The sequence below is a fragment of the Pelophylax lessonae genome (assembly GCF_965119305.1).
Source record: "Pelophylax lessonae genome assembly, chromosome: 2".
NCBI lineage: Eukaryota > Metazoa > Chordata > Amphibia > Anura > Ranidae > Pelophylax > Pelophylax lessonae.
Genome location: NC_138769.1, coordinates 449,281,258 through 449,301,612, shown reverse-complemented (window position 1 = coordinate 449,301,612; position 20,355 = coordinate 449,281,258). Strand labels below are relative to the sequence as shown.

The 20,355-nt window shown below is 47.3% G+C and overlaps 1 protein-coding gene across 1 annotated transcript in view; it reads right to left on the bottom strand.

Moving 5' to 3' along the window:
* Positions 1 to 20,355, bottom strand: part of MRPS9 (mitochondrial ribosomal protein S9) — a 176,842-nt gene that overhangs the window by 35,570 nt on the left and 120,917 nt on the right. Inside the window, exon 6 of the mRNA XM_082247389.1 lies at positions 13,542 to 13,627. Within this exon, the coding sequence (XP_082103515.1) occupies positions 13,542 to 13,627 (86 nt within the window). The remainder of the gene's footprint in view (positions 1 to 13,541; positions 13,628 to 20,355) is intronic.

Sequence of the window (20,355 nt, the reverse complement as noted above, 5' to 3'; positions counted from 1 at the left end):
GGAAGGACAAATAGAGAATCCGTCTTGCGAAAGGATTCAGTCGATGACAGGTAAACCCTGATCGCCCGAACAACATCCAAGGAATGCAAAGCCACTTCCTTTGGATGTTTAGGCTTTGCGCAAAGCGAAGGCAAGACAATGTCCTCATTGAGGTGAAATTCCGAAATCCTTTTTGGAAGGAAAGACGGGTTAAGTCGCAAGACCACCTTATCCAAGTGAACCACCAAATACGGAGATCTGCAGGACAAAGCAGCCAGCTCCGACACCCTACGAGCCGAGGTGATTGCCACCAAAAAGGCGACCTTCCTGGACAACATAGACAACGAGATCTCCCTGATTTTTTCAAAGGGAGCATGTTGCAACACGGACAGAACAAGATTCAAGTCCCATGGAGGCAAAGGCTCCCTCCTAGGAGGGACCAGATGCCGCACCCCATGAACAAAGGTGCCAACCAAAGAATTAGGCGCCACAGGGCATTGAAAGAACGGCCAGAGCAGAAATCTGACCCTTAATCATGGCCAACGCCAAACGCTGGTCCACGCCCGTTTGAAGAAAAGCCAACACTCTTGATACCGAGTATGAGCGAGGGGAATACCCCCTGGACTCACACCAAGCAAAATAGGCCTTCCAAGTACGGTAGTAAACCTTCCCCGAAGAGGACTTTCTAGCCTTGATCAAAGTGTGAATGACCTCAGGGGAGAGACCCCTATCCTTCAGGATCTTGGTTTCAACAGCCAGGCCGTCAAAGCCAGCGACTGTAAAGCAGGATGGAATATCGGCCCCTGAGACAGGAGATCTTCTCGAAGAGGCAGACGCCACGGAGCGTCAACCGCCAGATTCACGAGGTCTGCGTACCAAGACCGGTGAGGCCAGTCTGGTGCCACCAGAATCACCGTTTTCGGTTCCGAGGCCAACCTGCGAAGGAACCTGGACAGCAGCGGAATCGGTGGAAAGGCATACAACAGACGATACTGATGCCAGGGCGTCACCAACGCGTCCGAGGCGTCTGCCCGAGGATCGCGCGTCCTTGCCACGAACCTTTCCACCTTGTTGTTCAGACGAGACGCGAACAGGTCCACATCTGGGGACCCCCACTTCTCGCACAACATCAGGAAAACATCCGGGTGAAGGGACCATTCTCCCTGGTCCAGGGTCTGGCGGCTCAGATAATCCGCCTGCCAGTTCTCCACCCCCGGGAATGTGAACTGCAGATATCGCCGGGACGTGCGTCTCGGCCCAAGATAGAATGTCGGCTACTTCCCGAGCCGCTCGGGCACTCCTGGTGCCCCCTTGGTGGTTGATGTAGGCCACCGCTGTGGCATTGACCGTCTGCACCCGAACCGGACGGCCCTGCAGCCCGTCCGACCAACGCCGAAGGCAGAGATTTATCGCTCGCAATTCCAGAATGTTGATCGGAAGGGAGGACTCCTCCTCCGACCAAGTTCCCTGGGTGGACAGAACGCCCAGAACACCACCCAAGCCCGACAGGCTGGCATCCGTGGTGATCACTGTCCACGAGAAAGGGCTAAAGGACTTGCCCCCCGACACCGCCGGGGACTGGAGCCACCACAGAAGGTCCCTTCTGGTGCGATGACTCAACGAAATCTGGAGATCCAGAGATTGCGGTCGTCCGTCCCACCTGGCCAGAATCTTCCCTTGAAGACCCCGCGTGTGAAACTGGGCAAAGGGTATCGCCTCGAAAGCCGAGACCATCAGTCCCAGACACCTCATGCACGTCCGGAGGGACGAGCACTGAACGTCCCTGAGGGACCCGACTTCTTCTTGAAGCTTCCGGAGCTTGTCTTCCGGCAGGAAGACCTTCGCCTGAACAGAGTCCAGGATCATTCCCAGGTAAGGAAGACGAACCGACGGACACAGCGTCGACTTTGGAAAATTTATCGTCCAGCCAAACTCCTGTAGCGTCTGCATCGTGACGGACAGGTCGCTCACCAGACCCTGACTGGTCGCAGACCGAACCAGAATGTCGTCCAGATACCCCAGGACCGAGATGCCCTGGGCTCTCAACAAAGCCAGAACCGGCGCAAGCACCTTGGTGAAAACCCGCGGAGCCGAAGCGAGACCAAAGGGTAACGCCACGAATTCGTAGTGATCCTCCGCAATGGCGAATCGAAGGTACTTCTGGTGACCCTCGAAAATGGGGATGTGAAGATACGCATCCTTCAGATCGATAAGAGGCCATGAAATGCCACGGAACCAGGGCAGCCACCACTGATCGCAGGGATTCCAATGCGGAACTTGCGAACCCGCACAAAGCGGTTCAGAGCTTTCAAGTCCAGAATCGGACGTACCTTGCCCTCCTTTCTGGGCACAGTGAACAGACTGGAATAGAACCCCCGAAATCTGTCCCGATGAGGCACCGGAACCACCACTCCCTGAGCCCGCAGGTCCCGCACCGCCAGGTGCAGATCCCGCAATAGCTCCGGAGACAGCTGAAGATTTGAGGGAAAAAATCTGCCCGCCGGCCGAGAGAGAAACTCGATCTTGTATCCAGATCGAACGATTTCCTGAACCCACCTGTCCCGAAAGCGGGCCAGCCAGGGTCGAAGAAAACCGAGCAAACGTCCCCCCACCCCAGAACTGGGTGAGGGCGCCCCTTCAGGCCGCATTGTTATGGGCAGCGGACCCGGACTGGCCGGACTTCTGCTTACCTGCCCACGGCTTTTTCTGGGAGCCTTGTCCCGTGAAGGGCTTGCCCTTATAGTGCGACCAAAAGGCACGAAAGGACCCCTGAGAGGGTCTAAACGAAGTATTCTTCTTACCGCAAACAAACTTAGACTTGTGAGTCTGGGGCAAAAGAGTGCTCTTACCCCCAGAAATACCCTTTATCAGAGTATCCAAAGAGTCGCCAAAAAGGCGAGAGCCCGCGTAGGGCAAATTAGCTAAAGTCTTGCGAGAAGATTGGTCAACAGACCAACATTTCAGCCAGATCAGGCGACGGTTCAACACCGCCACACTCTGGAGACGCGCAGCCAAAGGGACCATATCTAAGTCCGCATCACACAAGTACATGACACCCTGATGAATCTGATCCACCATAGCCAATGTTGACGGCGAAGCAGAGTCAGTCACCAGGGCGCGCCTGAGCACCTGTGTCCAATTCGGCAATAGCCTGGGCTGCCATAATGGAAGCAGAAATAGGCTTCAGCATAGAGCCAGCAACCATATAAGAGTGACGGGCCAGAGACTCCAATCTCCTGTCCGTAGGGTCCCGGAACACCGGGGTATCCTCAGCAGGGATCGCAGTGGATTTATTCAAAATCGCCACCGCGTGATCCACCTGAGGCGGCACACACCAACGCTCATCAGTAGCTGGTGTAAAAGGATAACGCAGCTTGAACCTACTCGGCACAGCAAAAGGCTTCTTTATATTGCGCCATTGCTCATCAACAGCGCGCTGAAATTCCGTAGAGCAAGGAAAAACCTGCGACATTGTGCGTTTCCTTTGTGTCCCGTACGAGGACATCAAAACAGGAGGACATGGTTCATCCTCCAAATGCAGCGTTTGCTTGATAGAAGCAACCAACTCATCCATGAGTGCAAGCTCTTCAGACGAGCCAGGGGGAGAATTATCAACCCCTTCCACCTCAGCCTCCCCTTCAGATCCCGCAAGGTCCAGTGATGAGCGAGACCCTGAGAAGGGCACTCCAGCCATAGCATCCCCATCGCCCTCTGAATCAGAGGAAATTGCCACTCTGGGCCTTTTTGTGGATCGATCAGCCACCAGCATCTGCACCTGAGCAGCTAAGTTAGCCACAATAGTAGCCAGATCAGCCCCCTCGGGGGAAGCAGCAGCCCCTTGGCCCCCACCAAGGTGGGGGGGAACTTGCTTTCCTGAGAATCCATGCCCCAGTAGACTTAGGAAAAAAAGGAGTACTGCCCCTTTAAGATCGCGGCGAGCGTAGCCCACCGCACTCACAGAATACACTGACCCCCACAGGGATAGGCAAACAAGGCAAGGAATACAGGAATATGGAAAGGTAAAACCTGGAGGAATCACACAGGCTGCTGCACCGATCTCTGTCCCAGAGGAAAAGGAAGTGATGCAAGACTGACCGCCCCTATGAAGCCTATGTAAAGGCTACACAAACATGGCCGCTGGCTGAGGCTCCATAGACAGATACAGAAACAGCGCTGACATGAGGCCGGATCGATCGCTGCCAAAATGGCGGCGCTTGGCGCCAAAAACGCTGCTCTTTCCACACAGGACCTGCCACCATAGCTTGCTGCAAAAAAATGGCGGACCGCAGCAGCGGTCGCCACACAGTATGCTCCAAAAACGGTGCACAAGCATGTCACACACAGCATACAGCATGTCTCACAGAACTCTCAGCTCAGTTACACAGAGCAGAGCAGGAGAGCCCCCCCCCCCCTCTTCAGCCCACAGAAAGGCAGCTAACACTGACAGGGAGCTCAACGTTTTTTCACAGACATGCAGGGTCCCACAGTCCCAGACTGACACCCAAAACAGACAGGTCCCCACACAGAATACACTTACCATCCGGATGGCGTGGGGAACCCGCACAAGCGATCAAACCGCTGCACTAGGGACAGGGAGAGTCGCAGCCAGGATGCAGTGGAACTGCGGTGCGAAGCCGCAAATGGCGTCCGGTGAGGTAGCCACCTCACCGCAGCATCCCTGCAGCGAACAGGGATGGGTCGTTCATATATGCCAGGGAAACCTGAGCTGAACGCTCGATGGCAGGCTGGGAAGCCACTGGCCCTGAACCCCGGATACCCAGGGAGGCCAGCCCGAGACCCAGCTCCGCATAATCATCTTCATCCGAAGAACTAAACTAATGCTGAAAAATAACAGCTAAGTAAAGAAGAGAAAATACTTGAAATAAAATCAAAAAAGAGAGAATAGAGGCTGAGACTGAAATCCCAGCACAGGATAAGCCTGCTAACTCCTGAGCTAGACAATTGAAACTGAGGTAGAAATGCAGGAAGCAGGAGGGTATTGACTGAGGGGACCACCCCCTAGGGGTGGGGTATGCTAAAAGCTTTGATATTAACATATTCTGTTGCCTAGCTACTCCTACGGAGCAAAGGTCAATAACCCCCATTGTGACGAATATGAAGAGGCGGCGACTGTCGGAGGACGTAAGAGAAATAAGTATTTGATCCCCATGCAAAACATGACTTAATACTTTGCAGAGAAATCCTTGTTGGCGAACACAAAGGTAAGATGTTTCTTGTAGTTGGTTACCGGGTTTGGACACATCTCAGGAGGGATTTTGGCCCACTCTTCTTTACAGATCTTCTCTAAATCCTTAAGGCTTCTTGGCTGTCGCATGGCAACTCGAAGTTTCAGCTCCCTTCATAAATTTTCTATAGGATTAAGGTCTAGAGACTGGCTAGGCCCCTCTATGACCTCAATGTGCTTCTTCTAGAGCCACTCCTTTGTTGCCTTGGCTGTATGTTTTGGTTCATTGTCATGCTGGAAGACCAATCCACCAGTGGCGTCACTAGGGGGGGGCCAGAGGGGGCCATGGCCCCACCAAAATTAGTCTGTGCCCCCCCATGTGCCCCCCCAATTTATGTGCACAGCAACAGTCATGGATTCTCATTCTGTCTTGCGCCTGCACTGTGCACAGCGCCAGTGATTGGTGGGAAGCCAGGCAGCTGCAAGGAGAGAGAGAGCAGAGCTGTCAAAATGTAGCTCTGATGTCGGGATGGGCGGAACTGATATGTGGGACACGCCCCCTTTGTCAGACAGCCCATGCCATGCACAGACAGCAGTTAAGTTTAATGTACCTGCTGGACAGCCACCCCGGAGACCTATTCCTCTCCTCCACCCACCGCTTTGGTGTACAGTAGACTGGTTGCTATGATTGCCAGCCGCTTGGCATCTAGCAACCAGTGACGTCCCAAGGATTAAAGCAAGGCGAAGAGAGGACTCAGAATGCAGAGCAGTGGAGGATCTGCCTTGTCCTCCTCCGTGCCTATTGATTGTCTGGCTCCACCCACTTCCTCCCGACAGCAGAAGAAGACCTCAGAGCAGAGAGAAAATGCAGCTTTAGGTGAGCTATCTCTCTCTCATCCGTTCTGGACTGGTATATAATGGTGGAGGAATGTTTATGATGACATAGATTGCTGTTTTCTCCAAGCATCCAGGGTGACCTGCATGGTGACTGCAATATTGTATGGAAACTCAGCACCTTTGCATGTAGCCAACATCATGGACAGGACAGGACATGAAGTGATAGGGAATCTCTAAAGTGAGGAAGGGTTATTTATTCTTACACTTTTTTATTTCTGTCAGTCCACATGTACACTGGACCTTTGAAAAGCTCTTCAGGATGCTGTAACTTGACAACTAGTGAACAAACCTCTCTCCCCCCTCCCCCCCCTATCTCCCCCCTCATCTCCCCCCCCCTCTCTCTCTCTCTCTCCTCCTCCACCCTCTCTCTCTTTCTCTCCCCCCTGTGTATAGTTTATAGATATAGTTGGGGGGGGGGGGGGGGAAGGAAAGTAGCACACATGGTGTAGTGATTGGGGGGTGCTTTGGGAGGAGATAGAACTTCTGCTAGTGGGGGGTAGGGGGATTGTGGTGTACCATGACCCCACTTACTATTGTTAACACAAACACACTACAGAGCACACAGTTTTATATACACACACAAGGGAAAACCAACAGTGCAGCTGAACCAATAGACACTATGACATTTAAAAGGGCCGCGCATTGAAAACAACTGCTAAACTGCAATATGACATTAGCATTGTTTGTCATATTGCAGTTATGTTCAATGTACTGTCCCTTTAGTGCCGGTTCACACTAGTGCGGCTGCGGCGATCGCATGTAATGTCGGAGCGCACTGCTCCTTCATTACATGCTATCGGCTGTGCGGTGCGAGTTTAGCCATACACTTTGTATGGCTAAATTCGCACTGCACCCGCAGCAAACACGCACATGACCCTTTTTTGCAGCCGCATCAGGATTGGATCGTACAGTGGTTCACACTTGTGCGATCCGATCCTGTGCGAACTGTCAGATCGCACTGCAATATGCGATCAAACTGGGGGGTGTCGTTAAGATTACATTGACACCCCCAGCGTATCGCATATGGCAGTGTGAACTGCCAGGGGTGCGTTTGCGATGCGGGAACAGGCTGCAAATTCGCAGCCTTCCCGCATCGCATAAGTTTGACCCGGGGCTTAATGTTAGCTTAAATGTTAAAGCATCTATTGGTTCAGCCACACTGTTGATTTTCCTCTGTATGTAAATAAAGCGTCTTGCTCTGTAGCGTCTTATGGCCTGAGGATGGAGCATGCATGCTCCACAATGTGTAACCATACCCACACCCTGCTCTGTGCCCCTGGATTAATGTCACTTCCGCTTTGGTTGTTGGCTCCAGCGTTCTACTACATCACACAGAGACACAGGGGTGACTGCTCAGTGGAGAGTAGGATCCTGGTACTGGGTCTCTCTCTCTCTCTCTCCTGTCTGTGTATATACTGTAGATACATCGGGGGGGGTGGTAAAAATGCCATAGTTGAGCCCTGTTTTTACCACCACCCAACCACACCCCCTTTAACTGCAGTGTCCAGGGGTGTACACATACCTCATCAGGAATTATTCACCCTGTCACACCTGCCAAGTGTGACCCATTCAAGTGAGGAGCAAGCGCTCTGCAACCTTGTGCAGCACAGCGACCAAGGGGGTAAAGGAGGTGTTTTATCACCTCTTCACCACCTGCTTTAACCCCTGGGATTCCACATGAGCATGCATTGCACACAGTTGCAGGGCGTTTGCAGAGTGGCCCCATTCACTTGAATGGGTCACACTTGGCAGGTGCTACACCTGTGTGACTGTGTGTATAATTCCTGCTGCGCGGGGGGGGGGTAGGGATCAGATATGGCGTTTTATCGCCCCCCAAACTACAAATGTTGTGTACACCTCTGACAAGTGGGCAGATTTGAGGGAATGGCCAGTTGGCAGGCCCTGGGGAATGTGGTGGTCAGGCACGGGGGGACCCAGGCCTAAAGCTGTTTAAGGGGCCTCAATTTCTGATGCCTGCCCTGCTCACACAGTTTACTGTAATTACAGCAGTTTAGTTTGTGTCTATAATTACCAGCCAGGCTGAATGAGTGTTTCTTCTTCCCCAGTGCACATCTACCAGGTGCTAATATTCCCTAGTACACTGAGTACACACTGATATCGGTATACTGAGTGCCACTCAGTGTACACATATCAATGTTATATAAGGAATAGTACTCATTGTAGTACAGATGTCAGTGTTATAGGTACTAGCACTCAATTTACAGAGATCAGTGTTATACATAGGGAATAGCACTTAGTGAGTGCTATTCCCTATATATAACATATATAACACATATCTGTACACTGAGTGCTTTTCCCATATTGACATCTGTACACTTTGGCGAGAAGAATGTTCCTTACATTGGTGGTCAGTGAGAAGAATGTTCCTTACATTGGTGGTCAGTGAGAAGAATGTTCCTTACATTGGTGGTCAGTGAGAAGAACGTTCCTTACATTGGTGGTCAGTGAGAAGAATGTCTCCTTACATTGGTGGTCAGTGAGAAGAACGTTCCTTACATTGGTGATCAGTGGGAAGAATGTTCCTTACATTGGAGGTCAGTGGGAAGAATGTTCCTTACATTGGTGGTCAGTGAGAAGAATGTTCCTAACATTGGTGGTCAGTGAGAAGAATGTCTCCTTACATTGGTGGTCAGTGAGAAGAATGTCTCCTTACATTGGAGGTCAGTGAGAAGAATGTCTCCTTACATTGGAGGTCAGTGAGAAGAATGTCTCCTTACATTGGTGGTCAGTGGGAAGAACGTTCCTAACATTGGAGGTCAGTGAGAAGAACGTTCCTTACATTGGTGGTCAGTGGGAAGAATGTTCCTTACATTGGTGGTCAGTGGGAAGAATGTTCCTTACATTGGTGATCAGTGGGAAGAATGTTCCTTACATTGGTGGTCAGTGGGAAGAATGTCTCCTTACATTGGAGGTCAGTGAGAAGAATGTCTCCTTACATTGGTGGTCAGTGGGAAGAACGTTCCTAACATTGGTGGTCAGTGAGCAGAATGTCTCCTTACATTGGTGGTCAGTGAGAAGAATGTCCCTTACATTGGTGGTCAGTGAGAAGAATGTCTCCTTACATTGGTGGTCAGTGAGAAGAACGTTCCTAACATTGGTGGTCAGTGAGAAGAATGTCTCCTTACATTGGTGGTCAGTGAGAAGAATGTCTCCTTACATTGGAGGTCAGTGAGAAGAATGTCCCTTACATTGGTGGTCAGTGAGAAGAATGTCTCCTTACATTGGTGGTCAGTGAGAAGAACGTTCCTAACATTGGTGGTCAGTGAGAAGAATGTCTCCTTACATTGGTGGTCAGTGAGAAGAATGTCCCTTACATTGGTGGTCAGTGAGAAGAATATCTCCTTACATTGGTGGTCAGTGAGAAGAACGTTCCTAACATTGGTGGTCAGTGATAAGAATGTCTCCTTACATTGGAGGTCAGTGAGAAGAATGTTCCTAACATTGGTGGTCAGTGAGAAGAATGTCTCCTTACATTGGAGGTCAGTGAGAAGAATGTCTCCTTACATTGGTGGTCAGTGGGAAGAATGCTCCTTACATTGGTGGTCAGTGGGAAGAATGCTCCTTACATTGGTGGTCAGTGGGAAGAGCGTTCCTTACATTGGTGGTCAGTGAGAAGAATGTCTCCTTACATTGGAGGTCAGTGAGAAGAATGTCTCCTTACATTGGAGGTCAGTGAGAAAAATGTCCCTTACATTGGTGGTCAGTGAGAAGAATGTCTCCTTACATTGGTGGTCAGTGGGAAGAATGCTCCTTACATTGGTGGTCAGTGGGAAGAGCGTTCCTTACATTGGTGGTCAGTGAGAAGAACGTTCCTTACATTGGAGGTCAGTGAGAAGAACGTTCTTTACATTGGAGGTCAGTGAGAAGAACGTTCCTTACATTGGAGGTCAGTGAGAAGAACGTTCCTTACATTGGTGGTCAGTGGGAAGAACGTTTCTTACATTGGTGGTCAGTGAGAAGAACGTTCCTTACATTGGTGGTCAGTGAGAAGAACGTTCCTTACATTGGTGGTCAGTGAGAAGAATGTCTCTTACATTGGTGGTCAGTGAGAAGAATGTCTCTTACATTGGTGGTCAGTGAGAAGAATGTCTCTTACATTGGTGGTCAGTGAGAAGAATGTCTCCTTACATTGGAGGTCAGTGAGAAGAATGTCTGTTCTCCTCTTCTCTCCTCCTGACTCCCTGTTCTCCTCTTCTCTCCTCCTGACCCCCTGTTCACCTCTTCTCTCCTCCTGACCCCCTGTACCATGCTCCATAGCACCCCATGTCTGACCCTTGACTGAGGAGGGGCATTGGGTGGAGTATGCGCGGTACTTTTTAAATGTGGGAGGAGCTTGGGCTGGACTTTAAAATGTGTGAGGGGTTATCAAATTTACCTTCGGGCTGAAGCCCCTGGTCTTTTTCCCACCTAGCAATGTCCCGACCCGTCCCGGCGGGTGGGCGGAGGGGGCGTGCACAGCGGAGCGGCGCCGGCATGACGTCAGCATAGGGAGAGTGCGTGGTGCGCATCTGCGCAGTGTGCACCAAGCACCAGCCTGCCCCAGCCTGGCCGAAAGCGTGCGCCGCCGCGCGGGAGTGGCGTGACTGGCGTCACGTGTTGTCAGCAGTCTCAGTCTGTCGGGGATCGGGGACACTGGCGTCTGGCAGCAGAAAGCATATGCCAGCCCAGCCAGTGAGCCAGCAACTTCAGCAAGCAAGCGCCAGTATACAGAAGAGGGGTCCGAGTGGAGGACTCTGAGGAGCCGAGCCAGCCACCAGCCCAGGACACGAGGAGCAGCAGCCGCAGGCCTGGCGGCATCATAGAGGTGGCTGCCACAGCCAGTGGGAGGTGAGTCACTGGAGCAGTGAGTCCACTCACTGCCCATGCATTATACCACCCTCACACCCTGACCCAACAATTATCAATGTGGACAGTGCTTGACATGCTGAGCTGAAAGCATTTTACAGCTGAACAATGCTGTAAAATTCTGTCAGCATGTCAGCCCATATTGTCATTTTCAGGGGTGTGAGGGTGGTATGAGATGCAAATGTGCAATGGACTCACATTGAGTCCACTGCACATTTGCATGTCATACCATCCTCACACCCCTGAAAATGACAATGTGGGCTGACATGCTGACCGAATTTATTTTACAGCTGAGCTGAACTGCTCCACTAGTGCGCTCCTTGTGTGCTGGCTCGCTGTGTCTGGTTCCATTGCTGCGTACTGCTGCCTCACCTTACAGGTGACTCCGCTAATGCTGTCTGCATGCTCTGGGCCTTCAAATATATAAACATGAAATATTCGTGACTGATTCCCATTGTCAGGAATATTTCATGTTTATGTCTTTATTTGGCCAATTTTTCACAAATGTTTCATGTTTTATGCTATTGAAGGCCATGAGTGTGTGGACAACGTCAGTGGAGTCACCGGTAAGGCGAGGCAGCAGCAAGCAGCAGAGGAGCTAGACACAGCCAGCACGCAAGGAGCAGGCCCGGGGACATCGGTTTTAGAGGTGCCAGGTAAGTGGAGCAGTGAGTCCACTGCACATTTCCTTTCTCGTACCATCCTCACGCCCCTGAAAATTACAATGTGGACTGACCCGCTGACAGAACTTTACAGTTGAACATGGCAAACATGTATAATACATGTCTGTAAGTTTGCTATGTCCAGCTGTAAAATGCTGTCAGTGTGTCAGTCCACATTGTCATTTAAGGTTTATGCTTTTAATATCCACTGTCAGGAATATTTCATGTTTATGCATTTGACGGCCGTTGCCAGCAATATTTCACGTTAATGTTGATGCCCGTTGTGAGGTGTACTTTGTTTATGAGTTTGATGCTCATTGTCAGGAATATTTCAAGTTTGTGTTTGATTTCCATTTTGGGAATCAAACGCATAAACCTGACATATTCCTGACATTGGCCATCAAACACATAAACCTGAAATATTCTTGACCATGGGCATCAAATGCATAAACATGAAGTATTCCTGACCATTTAACTTGAATATTTCATGATTATTCATTGGATGTCCATTGTCAGTAATATTTCATGTTTATGTGTTTTGATGTCCACTGTCAGGAATATTTCAGGTTTATTTTTATAGGTCATGTTAAAGGTACTCTTCAGCTTCCTTCTCGGAAGTACGCCTAAGGACTTTTTAGCATCTAGATGAAAGTCCCTAGTCAGATTGAAACGTTGACGCTCATGTGTATTGTATTTTCAACAAATAAAACAAAGTGAATTTGTAACAAGGCCTCTGGAGTGCATTCTAAGATAGATAGATAGATAGTGTATGTATGTATATATATATATATAAAAATTGCGTTTTATAGTTGGCCCCCCTGCTTTTGATCCCGTCCCCCCATGTGCCCCCCCTAAATATAAAAGCTGGAGACGCCACTGCAATCCACGACCCATCTTCTGAATGAGGTAGGTTTCTCATCCAATATTTTATAATCCATGGCCCTGTTCACTGGCCCCTCAATGCGGCAAAGTAGGCCTGCACCTTTAGCAGAGAAACAGCCCCAGAGCATAATGTTTCCATTTCAATGCTTGACTGTAGGAATGGCGTTCGAGTCATAGTCAGCATTTTTCTTCCTCCAAACACGGCAAGTCGAGTTAATGCCAAAAGAACTCAATTTTGGTCTCATCTGACCACAGCACTTTCTCACAATCCTTCTCTGAATCATTTAGATGTTCATTGGCAAACTTCAGATGGGCCTGCACATGCGTCTTCTTGAGGAGGGGGACCTTGCGGGCGATGCAAGATTTCAGTCCATGGAGGTGTATTTTGTTACCAATGGTTTTTGTTTGGGGACTACACACTTCTGTGTAGTTCTGGGCTGATCCCCCACTTTTCTCATGATCATCCTTACTCCTTGAGTTGAAATCTTGTATGGAGCTCCAGACCGAGGGCGATTGATAGTGATTTTGTATTTCTTCCATTTGCGAATAATCGCTCCAACAGTTGACTCCTCCTCACCAAGCTTCTTGTTGAGGGTCTTGTAGCCCATTCCAGCCTTATGCAGGTCTACAATATTGTCCCTGACGTTCTTTGATAGCTCTTTGGTCCTTTCCATGATGGTAAGGTTTGGATGGAAGAAAGATTCTGTGGACAGGTGTCTTTTATACACATAACGAGTTGTCGTTGAGAGCACCTTTCTAAATTAAGCACATACTCAAGGCCAGTCTGTGGGACCCAGAGAATTATTGTTGGTTGGTAGGGGATCAAATACTTATTTTACTTACTGAACTGCAACTTAATTTATAACATATGTATCATGTGTTTTTTCTAATTTTTGATATTCTGTATCTATTATTTAAAATACACATGATAACAATTATAGACCCTTCGTTTCTTTGTAAGTGGTCAAAAGTACAAAATTTGCAGGGGATCAAATAATCTTCTCCACTGTATATAAAATCCTGATTCCATATGCTCAACTGATAAAAAAACAAAAGTGGCACATACTTACATTTGTCTAGTGCTTTCAGCATTTAGGCCTTTACTTCTAACTTCGTCTCCATAAGCCTGCACTTTTTGGAACTTTTCATGAGTATCCTAGTTCGAAGAAAAAAAAGAATAAATAAAAGAAAGACTAGAAAATAGTTACCAAACACTTGTTTATTAGATCAAAGTATTAATTCATAGCAACAAATTGGAGCATACCAAGGTTACTACTTTAACCACATAATGCCTTCAGAATGCATCTTTTGCAAAGTGTTAGGCAGAATTTATATGGCATAATTATTCATGCCTGATGCCCTAAAGTAACGTAAAGTAACACACCACAAAAATACTGGTCAACAACAACACTATGTATATGTAAAACATACCTAAAAGGTAACATAGTTTTAAAGGAGCCAAGTCCAACAAAAGCAAGCACTGCTGCTCAACACTGTGCAAAAATAATGGCCAATACAGCAAAAGATTACCTGAAGGCAGAGAGCTGACTTGTAGTTTAAAGTAGTAAAAGTGTTAGGCAGAATTTATATGGCATTTTCATGCCTGATGCCAGTGTTTCTTTTTTGGCACTTAATGTATATGTCTTACTTGTATTTTTGCACACACAGTGTTGAGCAGTGCTTTTTATGAATTTATTTGGCATTTTGAATGCTTCTGGTTATGAATTAATGGCATTGTTCGTGCATGATGCTAAAGTGTTGTTTACATTTTATTTTTGCCACTTAATTTTTGTATACTGTAAAAACTTCAACCACATTGAAGTCTTTTTTGGAAAAAATTTAATAAAAAAGTTGAAATATTATATTACAATTTGTACTTATTTTTTGTAAAGTTATTCAAAGGATTAATTAGCTAATCAAAAAAAGAACACTAGATTAAGCAAAAAAAAATAAAATAAAAATAATACTTAGAGTAGTCGACAGAAAAAATAATCGTTAGTTGCAGCCCTACTGGGGCGTAGTTACGCGGCAACCTGATGTGACGTTAGGACAGGAGACGGAAGTGACGTAGTGGCCATCCAAAAATCAGCTGGAGGTTGTGAGACCACTATAGACTGAACCTGATGCCCCTTGAATGTTATGAGCAATCTTATTATGATTTTAAATGCAAGTGGTTTTCTGTTATGTTGAGGTAATACACCATTGGAGGCGTTTTTTGTTTCTTCTACACCTGGACAATAACATGAGAGCTGAGTAAATGAGTTGGAGGCTGTATTTTGAATTCCTGAGGTGGAATCCTATGTTCGTTATATTGCCAGTCATGAGAATAAACCGCAATTTTGGTCCGGGGAGCGATATTCCGAAGGAAGATCCGCACTTTCATTCTGGTGGCGGATTCATGGTTATTATTCTACTTTTTGGCACTCTATGTTTTAAGGACTATTTATATTGGTTTTAATTATGGCATCTATTTTTTGTTTTTTCTTTTGTTACTGTAGGTTATTGGACTTGCACTGATCATTTTTCACCTTTTGGGATATATATATTGATTACTAAGTAGCAGCAGAGAGTAGCGTTATACACATTGGTTTTGGTATTTTTATTTGTAGAGCACAGTAAATCTTTTGCATTTATAAAAATTATACTATCCTTTAATTTAAAGTGGTTGTAAAGGCACAAGTATTTTTACCTTCATACATTCTCTGCAGGCAAACCTTCTGCATGCAACAACCTACCTACCCCCCCCCCCCCCAATACTTACATTTTTTTATTTATTTCAGGTACTTATATAGTGCTGTCAATTTACGCAGCGCTTTACATATACATTGTACATTCTCATCAGTCCCTGCCCTCAATCTAAGGTCCCTAACTCACATTAAATACACAGTAGGGCCAATTTTTTTTTTATACAGGATCCAATTAACCTACCAGCAGGTCTTTGCAGTGTGGGAGGAAACCGGAGTACCCGGAGGAAACCCACGCAGGCACAGGAGAACATGCAAACTCCAGGCAGGTAGTGTCATGGTTGGGATTCGAACCAGCGACCCTCTTGCTGCTAGATGAAAGTGCTAACCACTACACCACTGTGCCGCCCTAAATTAGTTCCCTCTCGATCCAGTGATGTCCACTGGCTCTTCGAGGACTCGCACTCCTGATTAGCTATTGGCAGCAGCGGAAGCCATCGGCTCCCGCTACTGTCAATCACAGCAAGTGAGCTAATCAGAGAACTGAGGGGTGGGGCCAAGTCTTGGCTCCATGTGTGATGGACACACACAACAGTGGATTGGGAGCGTGCCTGCTTGGGTGCCCCCAGAGCAAGCTGCTTGCTGTGGGGGCACTCGGCAGGAGGGGGCCAGGAGCACTGGCATGGGACCTGAGAAGAGGAGGATCTGGGCTGCTCTGTGCAAAACCATTGCACAGAGCAGGGAAGTATAACAGGTTTTTTATTATTTATTTTTTAAAACAAGACTAGTATGCTTAAGGTCTTTGTCACACTTGTGATCCTGTCACTCGTCAGTGACACTATTGCTAGAGAGGGCAGAAAAAGAGTCTTCCCCCTCATTAGCATCACTCACTGAGGAAGGAACAACGCCTTCTCTACTGATCCTTGTGAGTGACAGGATCGCAGGCACGACGTAGGCCTTAAGAACAAATAAAAAGAACAGTTAATTTGCTCATAGTGCAACAATGTTTCTGAACACAAAACGGCGCCTTAAAAAAAAAAAAAAAGCAAAAAAACACACACACACACACAGATCTGCTGAGACACGTATATAGTCCATAAAATGGGTGTGATGGCTTGCAGATATTAATTCTTGGTACGCTTGACCAGAAAAAGGACCTAAACCTCATGTATATGGCTAGTAACAGTTGTAATATTTTTCAGATTTAGTACTCAGAAGCAGTTTTCTATCTACAGTCCAACCCTCCAGTGAGCAGAGGACAGACAAGAGCAATGAGGCTGTCATTAGATGGAACTCCAGCTGAGCCAGGCCAGCAAAATGTGTCTGTATGACCATATTACCCTTACCATTGTGTGCCATTTAAATACACCAGGAAAGCACAGCTGCGTTTAAGCTGCCTTCAGACTAAACTTCCACAAGTCACTGGAGCATAGAAGACATATTGTAAAACACAACTAAATAAATGACAACATTTATTTATAGAGTCAAGGGTGAAAAGAAAGGTCCCACTACTGTATAAAACGACATAATAAATACTGTGAGGATGGCAAAGCTCTACCTATAATTGCCGAAGTAGCCTTCTAATGTCATGTAACATACTTTCTTCTCGTCCCTCTTAAAGTATGCTGAGCATTTATTTTAGACTTATAAAGCTTAAAGCAATATTAAACCGAAAATGTAATATATTGCAGCTTACCAGTCATTAAAGCTCTGTTCACACTATGGCGTTCTGGATCACGGGCAGGATCACCGCAATTCCAAGTCTCTGTAAATCACGGGATGCCATTACGATGCCCGTTCTTTTCAATGGCACTGAAATCGTGGCGTGATTTTGCTGCGATTGTCGCTCGAAGAATTGCGGTAAAATCGCGGAATGCCTGTCGCCCAAAAGATTTGGGTACCATTAAAAGAAATGGGGATCGCAAGGACATCCGGCAATTAGCCGTGATTCGGATTTGCGGCGATTCTGCCAGCGATCTGGAATGCAATAGTGTGAACGGAGCCTAATGCTGGCCATACACTAGCCAAAAAATCGTTAGAAAATCTGTAATTTGGTCCGATCGTTCATTTTTCGTCCAGTTAATAGGCACAAATAGAAAATCGTTTTTAACTTTTCAGAGCCGAAAAATCGAAGCAACAGTTTGGAAAATTCTGCCAAACGGATGATAAATTGAAAGGTTAACGTTTTTCTCGGCCAAACTGTTTGCACTAGGCATATGTGACAAACTGGACGAAAAACGTCCATTGAACGATTTATCGTTCGAAATTCGGTCATTACATGATGGCACGATCGTCTGCTCTCATTGGCGATTTTTCAAAAATGTGTTTGAACGATTTTTCGGCTAGTGTATGGCCAGCTTTAATGTGGTTTTCTTTTTTAGGCTCTTTCCCCTCGATTTTTACCTGGTGATCTTGCCAGTAACACACCTCCTGTATTAATCTGGCCATGCATAGACTGAAATTCGGCCAGTCTGATCTATTTATGGCCACTGTGGTTGAACAGAAATCAATCTACTGATCAACTTCTGTTCATATACCTTTTAGCCTTGGTAGAACAAGATAAAAAAAAAAAACACTGACCCATGTATAGCCAGCTTTAAAGTGCCTCCACTCTGGATGAAGGAGCACCTTGGGACAGCAGCTTTGTTAATTTGGGGGATGGGGAGCGTTACGCTGGCCATACACTGGCTGAAAAATCATTTTAAAATGCATCATTTGGACTGTTCATTCGTTTTTCCTCTAGTTAATGGGCACAAACAGAAAATAGTTTTTAACTTTTCAGAGCCGGAAAATCGAAGGTACAGGTTGGAACATTCTGCCAAACCAATGGTAAATTAAATGGTTAATGTATTTCTCTGGGCATATATGGCAAAACGGACAAAAAACTGATTCATTTATGTCCATTGAACGATTTTTTATTGATCGAAATTCTGTGATTGCACTATCGTTTGTTCTCACGTCTGTATGTTCGTTATTCAAAAACAAGTTGGAACGATTTTTCATATAGTGTATGGCCAGCATAAGATGTACTTGCAGAATTAGATACAATGAAATTTGAAGCTGAAATCTAGCTATCACTTTAAAAGCAGTTACAGCAAACAGTTTTTTTTCTCCTTTTGGGATACAGGTTTTACAAAAACACTTCTAAGCACCCCTGTGGGTAGTAAATGGTTTGTCGCAACAACGTAACTGCTACAGCTACAGAACAGCTTTTCTGTTCAAAAACAGACTTACTGTCCAGATCACCAGGTGAAACCAAAAAAAAAAAAAGAAAAAGAATACAGGAATTGGTAAGCTGTAGTGTAATAAATGGTTTGCTTTGGGGTTTAATACCGCTAAAAAGAGCAGGTGTTTGTGAGATCCATAATATGCCCTTTAAAGTAGAATTCCAGCTTTCATTTGACATTAGTTAGTTTGGGCCAAAATAACTTTTTCTATTACACTACTATGTGGCCACTTAGAGCACTGTGTCATACCATTATAGTTCGTTATCAATGTATACAAGGCTTCCTCAGATTGGCTGAGTTTGAGAGGCAGGCAGATGGCGTCACAATTTCTATGTCAGCCAACCAAAGGGAGTATTACAACCATAATCACACTGATTTAAACAGTTCCATTGCCAATAATAGGATGCAACTTGTCAGACCTTCCCACCTGTCGTCAGCCCTGCAGACCTTCCCACCTGTCGTCAGCCCTGCAGACTATCACACATATCGTCAGCCCTGCAGACCATTATACCCGTCTCTCCTCTCCCTGCAGACAATCACATCTGTCTCCTCTCTCCCTGCCTTGCCCTGCAGAACATCACACATCTCCTCTCTCCTTGCCCTTCAAAACATCACGTCTCATCTCTCCCTGCCCTGCTGCAGATCATCAAACGTATCTTCTCTCCCTGCCCTGCAGAACATCACACGTCTCCTCTTTTCCTGCCCTGCAGAACATCACACATCTCTCTCCCTGCCCTGCAGAACATCACACATCTCTCTCCCCCTGCCCTGCAGAACATCACACATCTCCTCTCTCCCTGCCCTGCAGAAAATCACACATCTCCTCTCTCCCTGCCCTGCAGAACATCACACATCTCCTACCTACCTGCCCTGCAGAACATCACACGTCTCCTCTTTTCCTGCCCTGCAGAACATCACACATCTCTCTCCCTGCCCTGCAGAACATCACACCCCTACTCTCTCCCTGCCCTGCAGAACATCACACATCTCCTCTCTCCCTGCCCTGCAGAAAATCACACATCTCCTCTCTCCCTGCCCTGCAGAACATCACACATCTCCTACCTACCTGCCCTGCAGAACATCACACATCTCCTCTCTCCCTGCCCTGCATAACATCACACATCTCCTCTCTCCCTGCCCTGCAGAACATCACACATCTCCTCTCTCCCTGCCCTGCAGAACATCACACATCTCCTCTCTCCCTGCAGAACATCACACATCTCCTCTCTCCCTGCCCTGCAGAACATCACACATCTCCTCTCCCCCTGCCCTGCAGAACATCACACATCTCCTCTCCCCCTGCCCTGCAGAACATCACACATCTCCTCTCCCCCTGCCCTGCAGAACATCACACATCTCCTCTCTCCCTGCCCTGCAGAATATCACACATCTCCTCTCTCCATGCCCTGCAGAATATCACACATCTCCTCTCTCCCTGCCCTGCAGAACATCACACATCTCCTCTCTCCCTGCCCTACAGAACATCACACATCTCCTCTCCCCCTGCCCTGCAGAACATCACACACCTCCTCTCCCCCTGCCCTGCAGAACATCACACATCTCCTCTCCCCCTGCCCTACAGAATATCAAACATCTCCTCTCCCCCTGCCCCCAAAAGAATATCACATCTCTCCCCCTGCCCTGCAGAATATCACACATCTCCTCTCCCCCTGACGAACATCACAAGAGAGGAGAGATGTTCCGAAGACTGAAAAAGGAGAGAAAGTAGTCTCAGTAATGTAATAAACTTGCAATAGTTCTTACCTTGCTACTGAGCCCCCCATACCACAGAGTTCTCCAGACCCTCCCCCATATGGCTGTAAAAGATCAGTCAGAGCTCTATTGTTTAGCAGCCCGACCAGCCTCTCCACCTGCAGGATAAAGTAGGAACAGCAGTAAACCAGAAGGGAGAGAAAAGGTTGAGTGCCGGAACAGGAATAAAGTAACAGGCAGGGCAGAGACTTCGGGTTGCC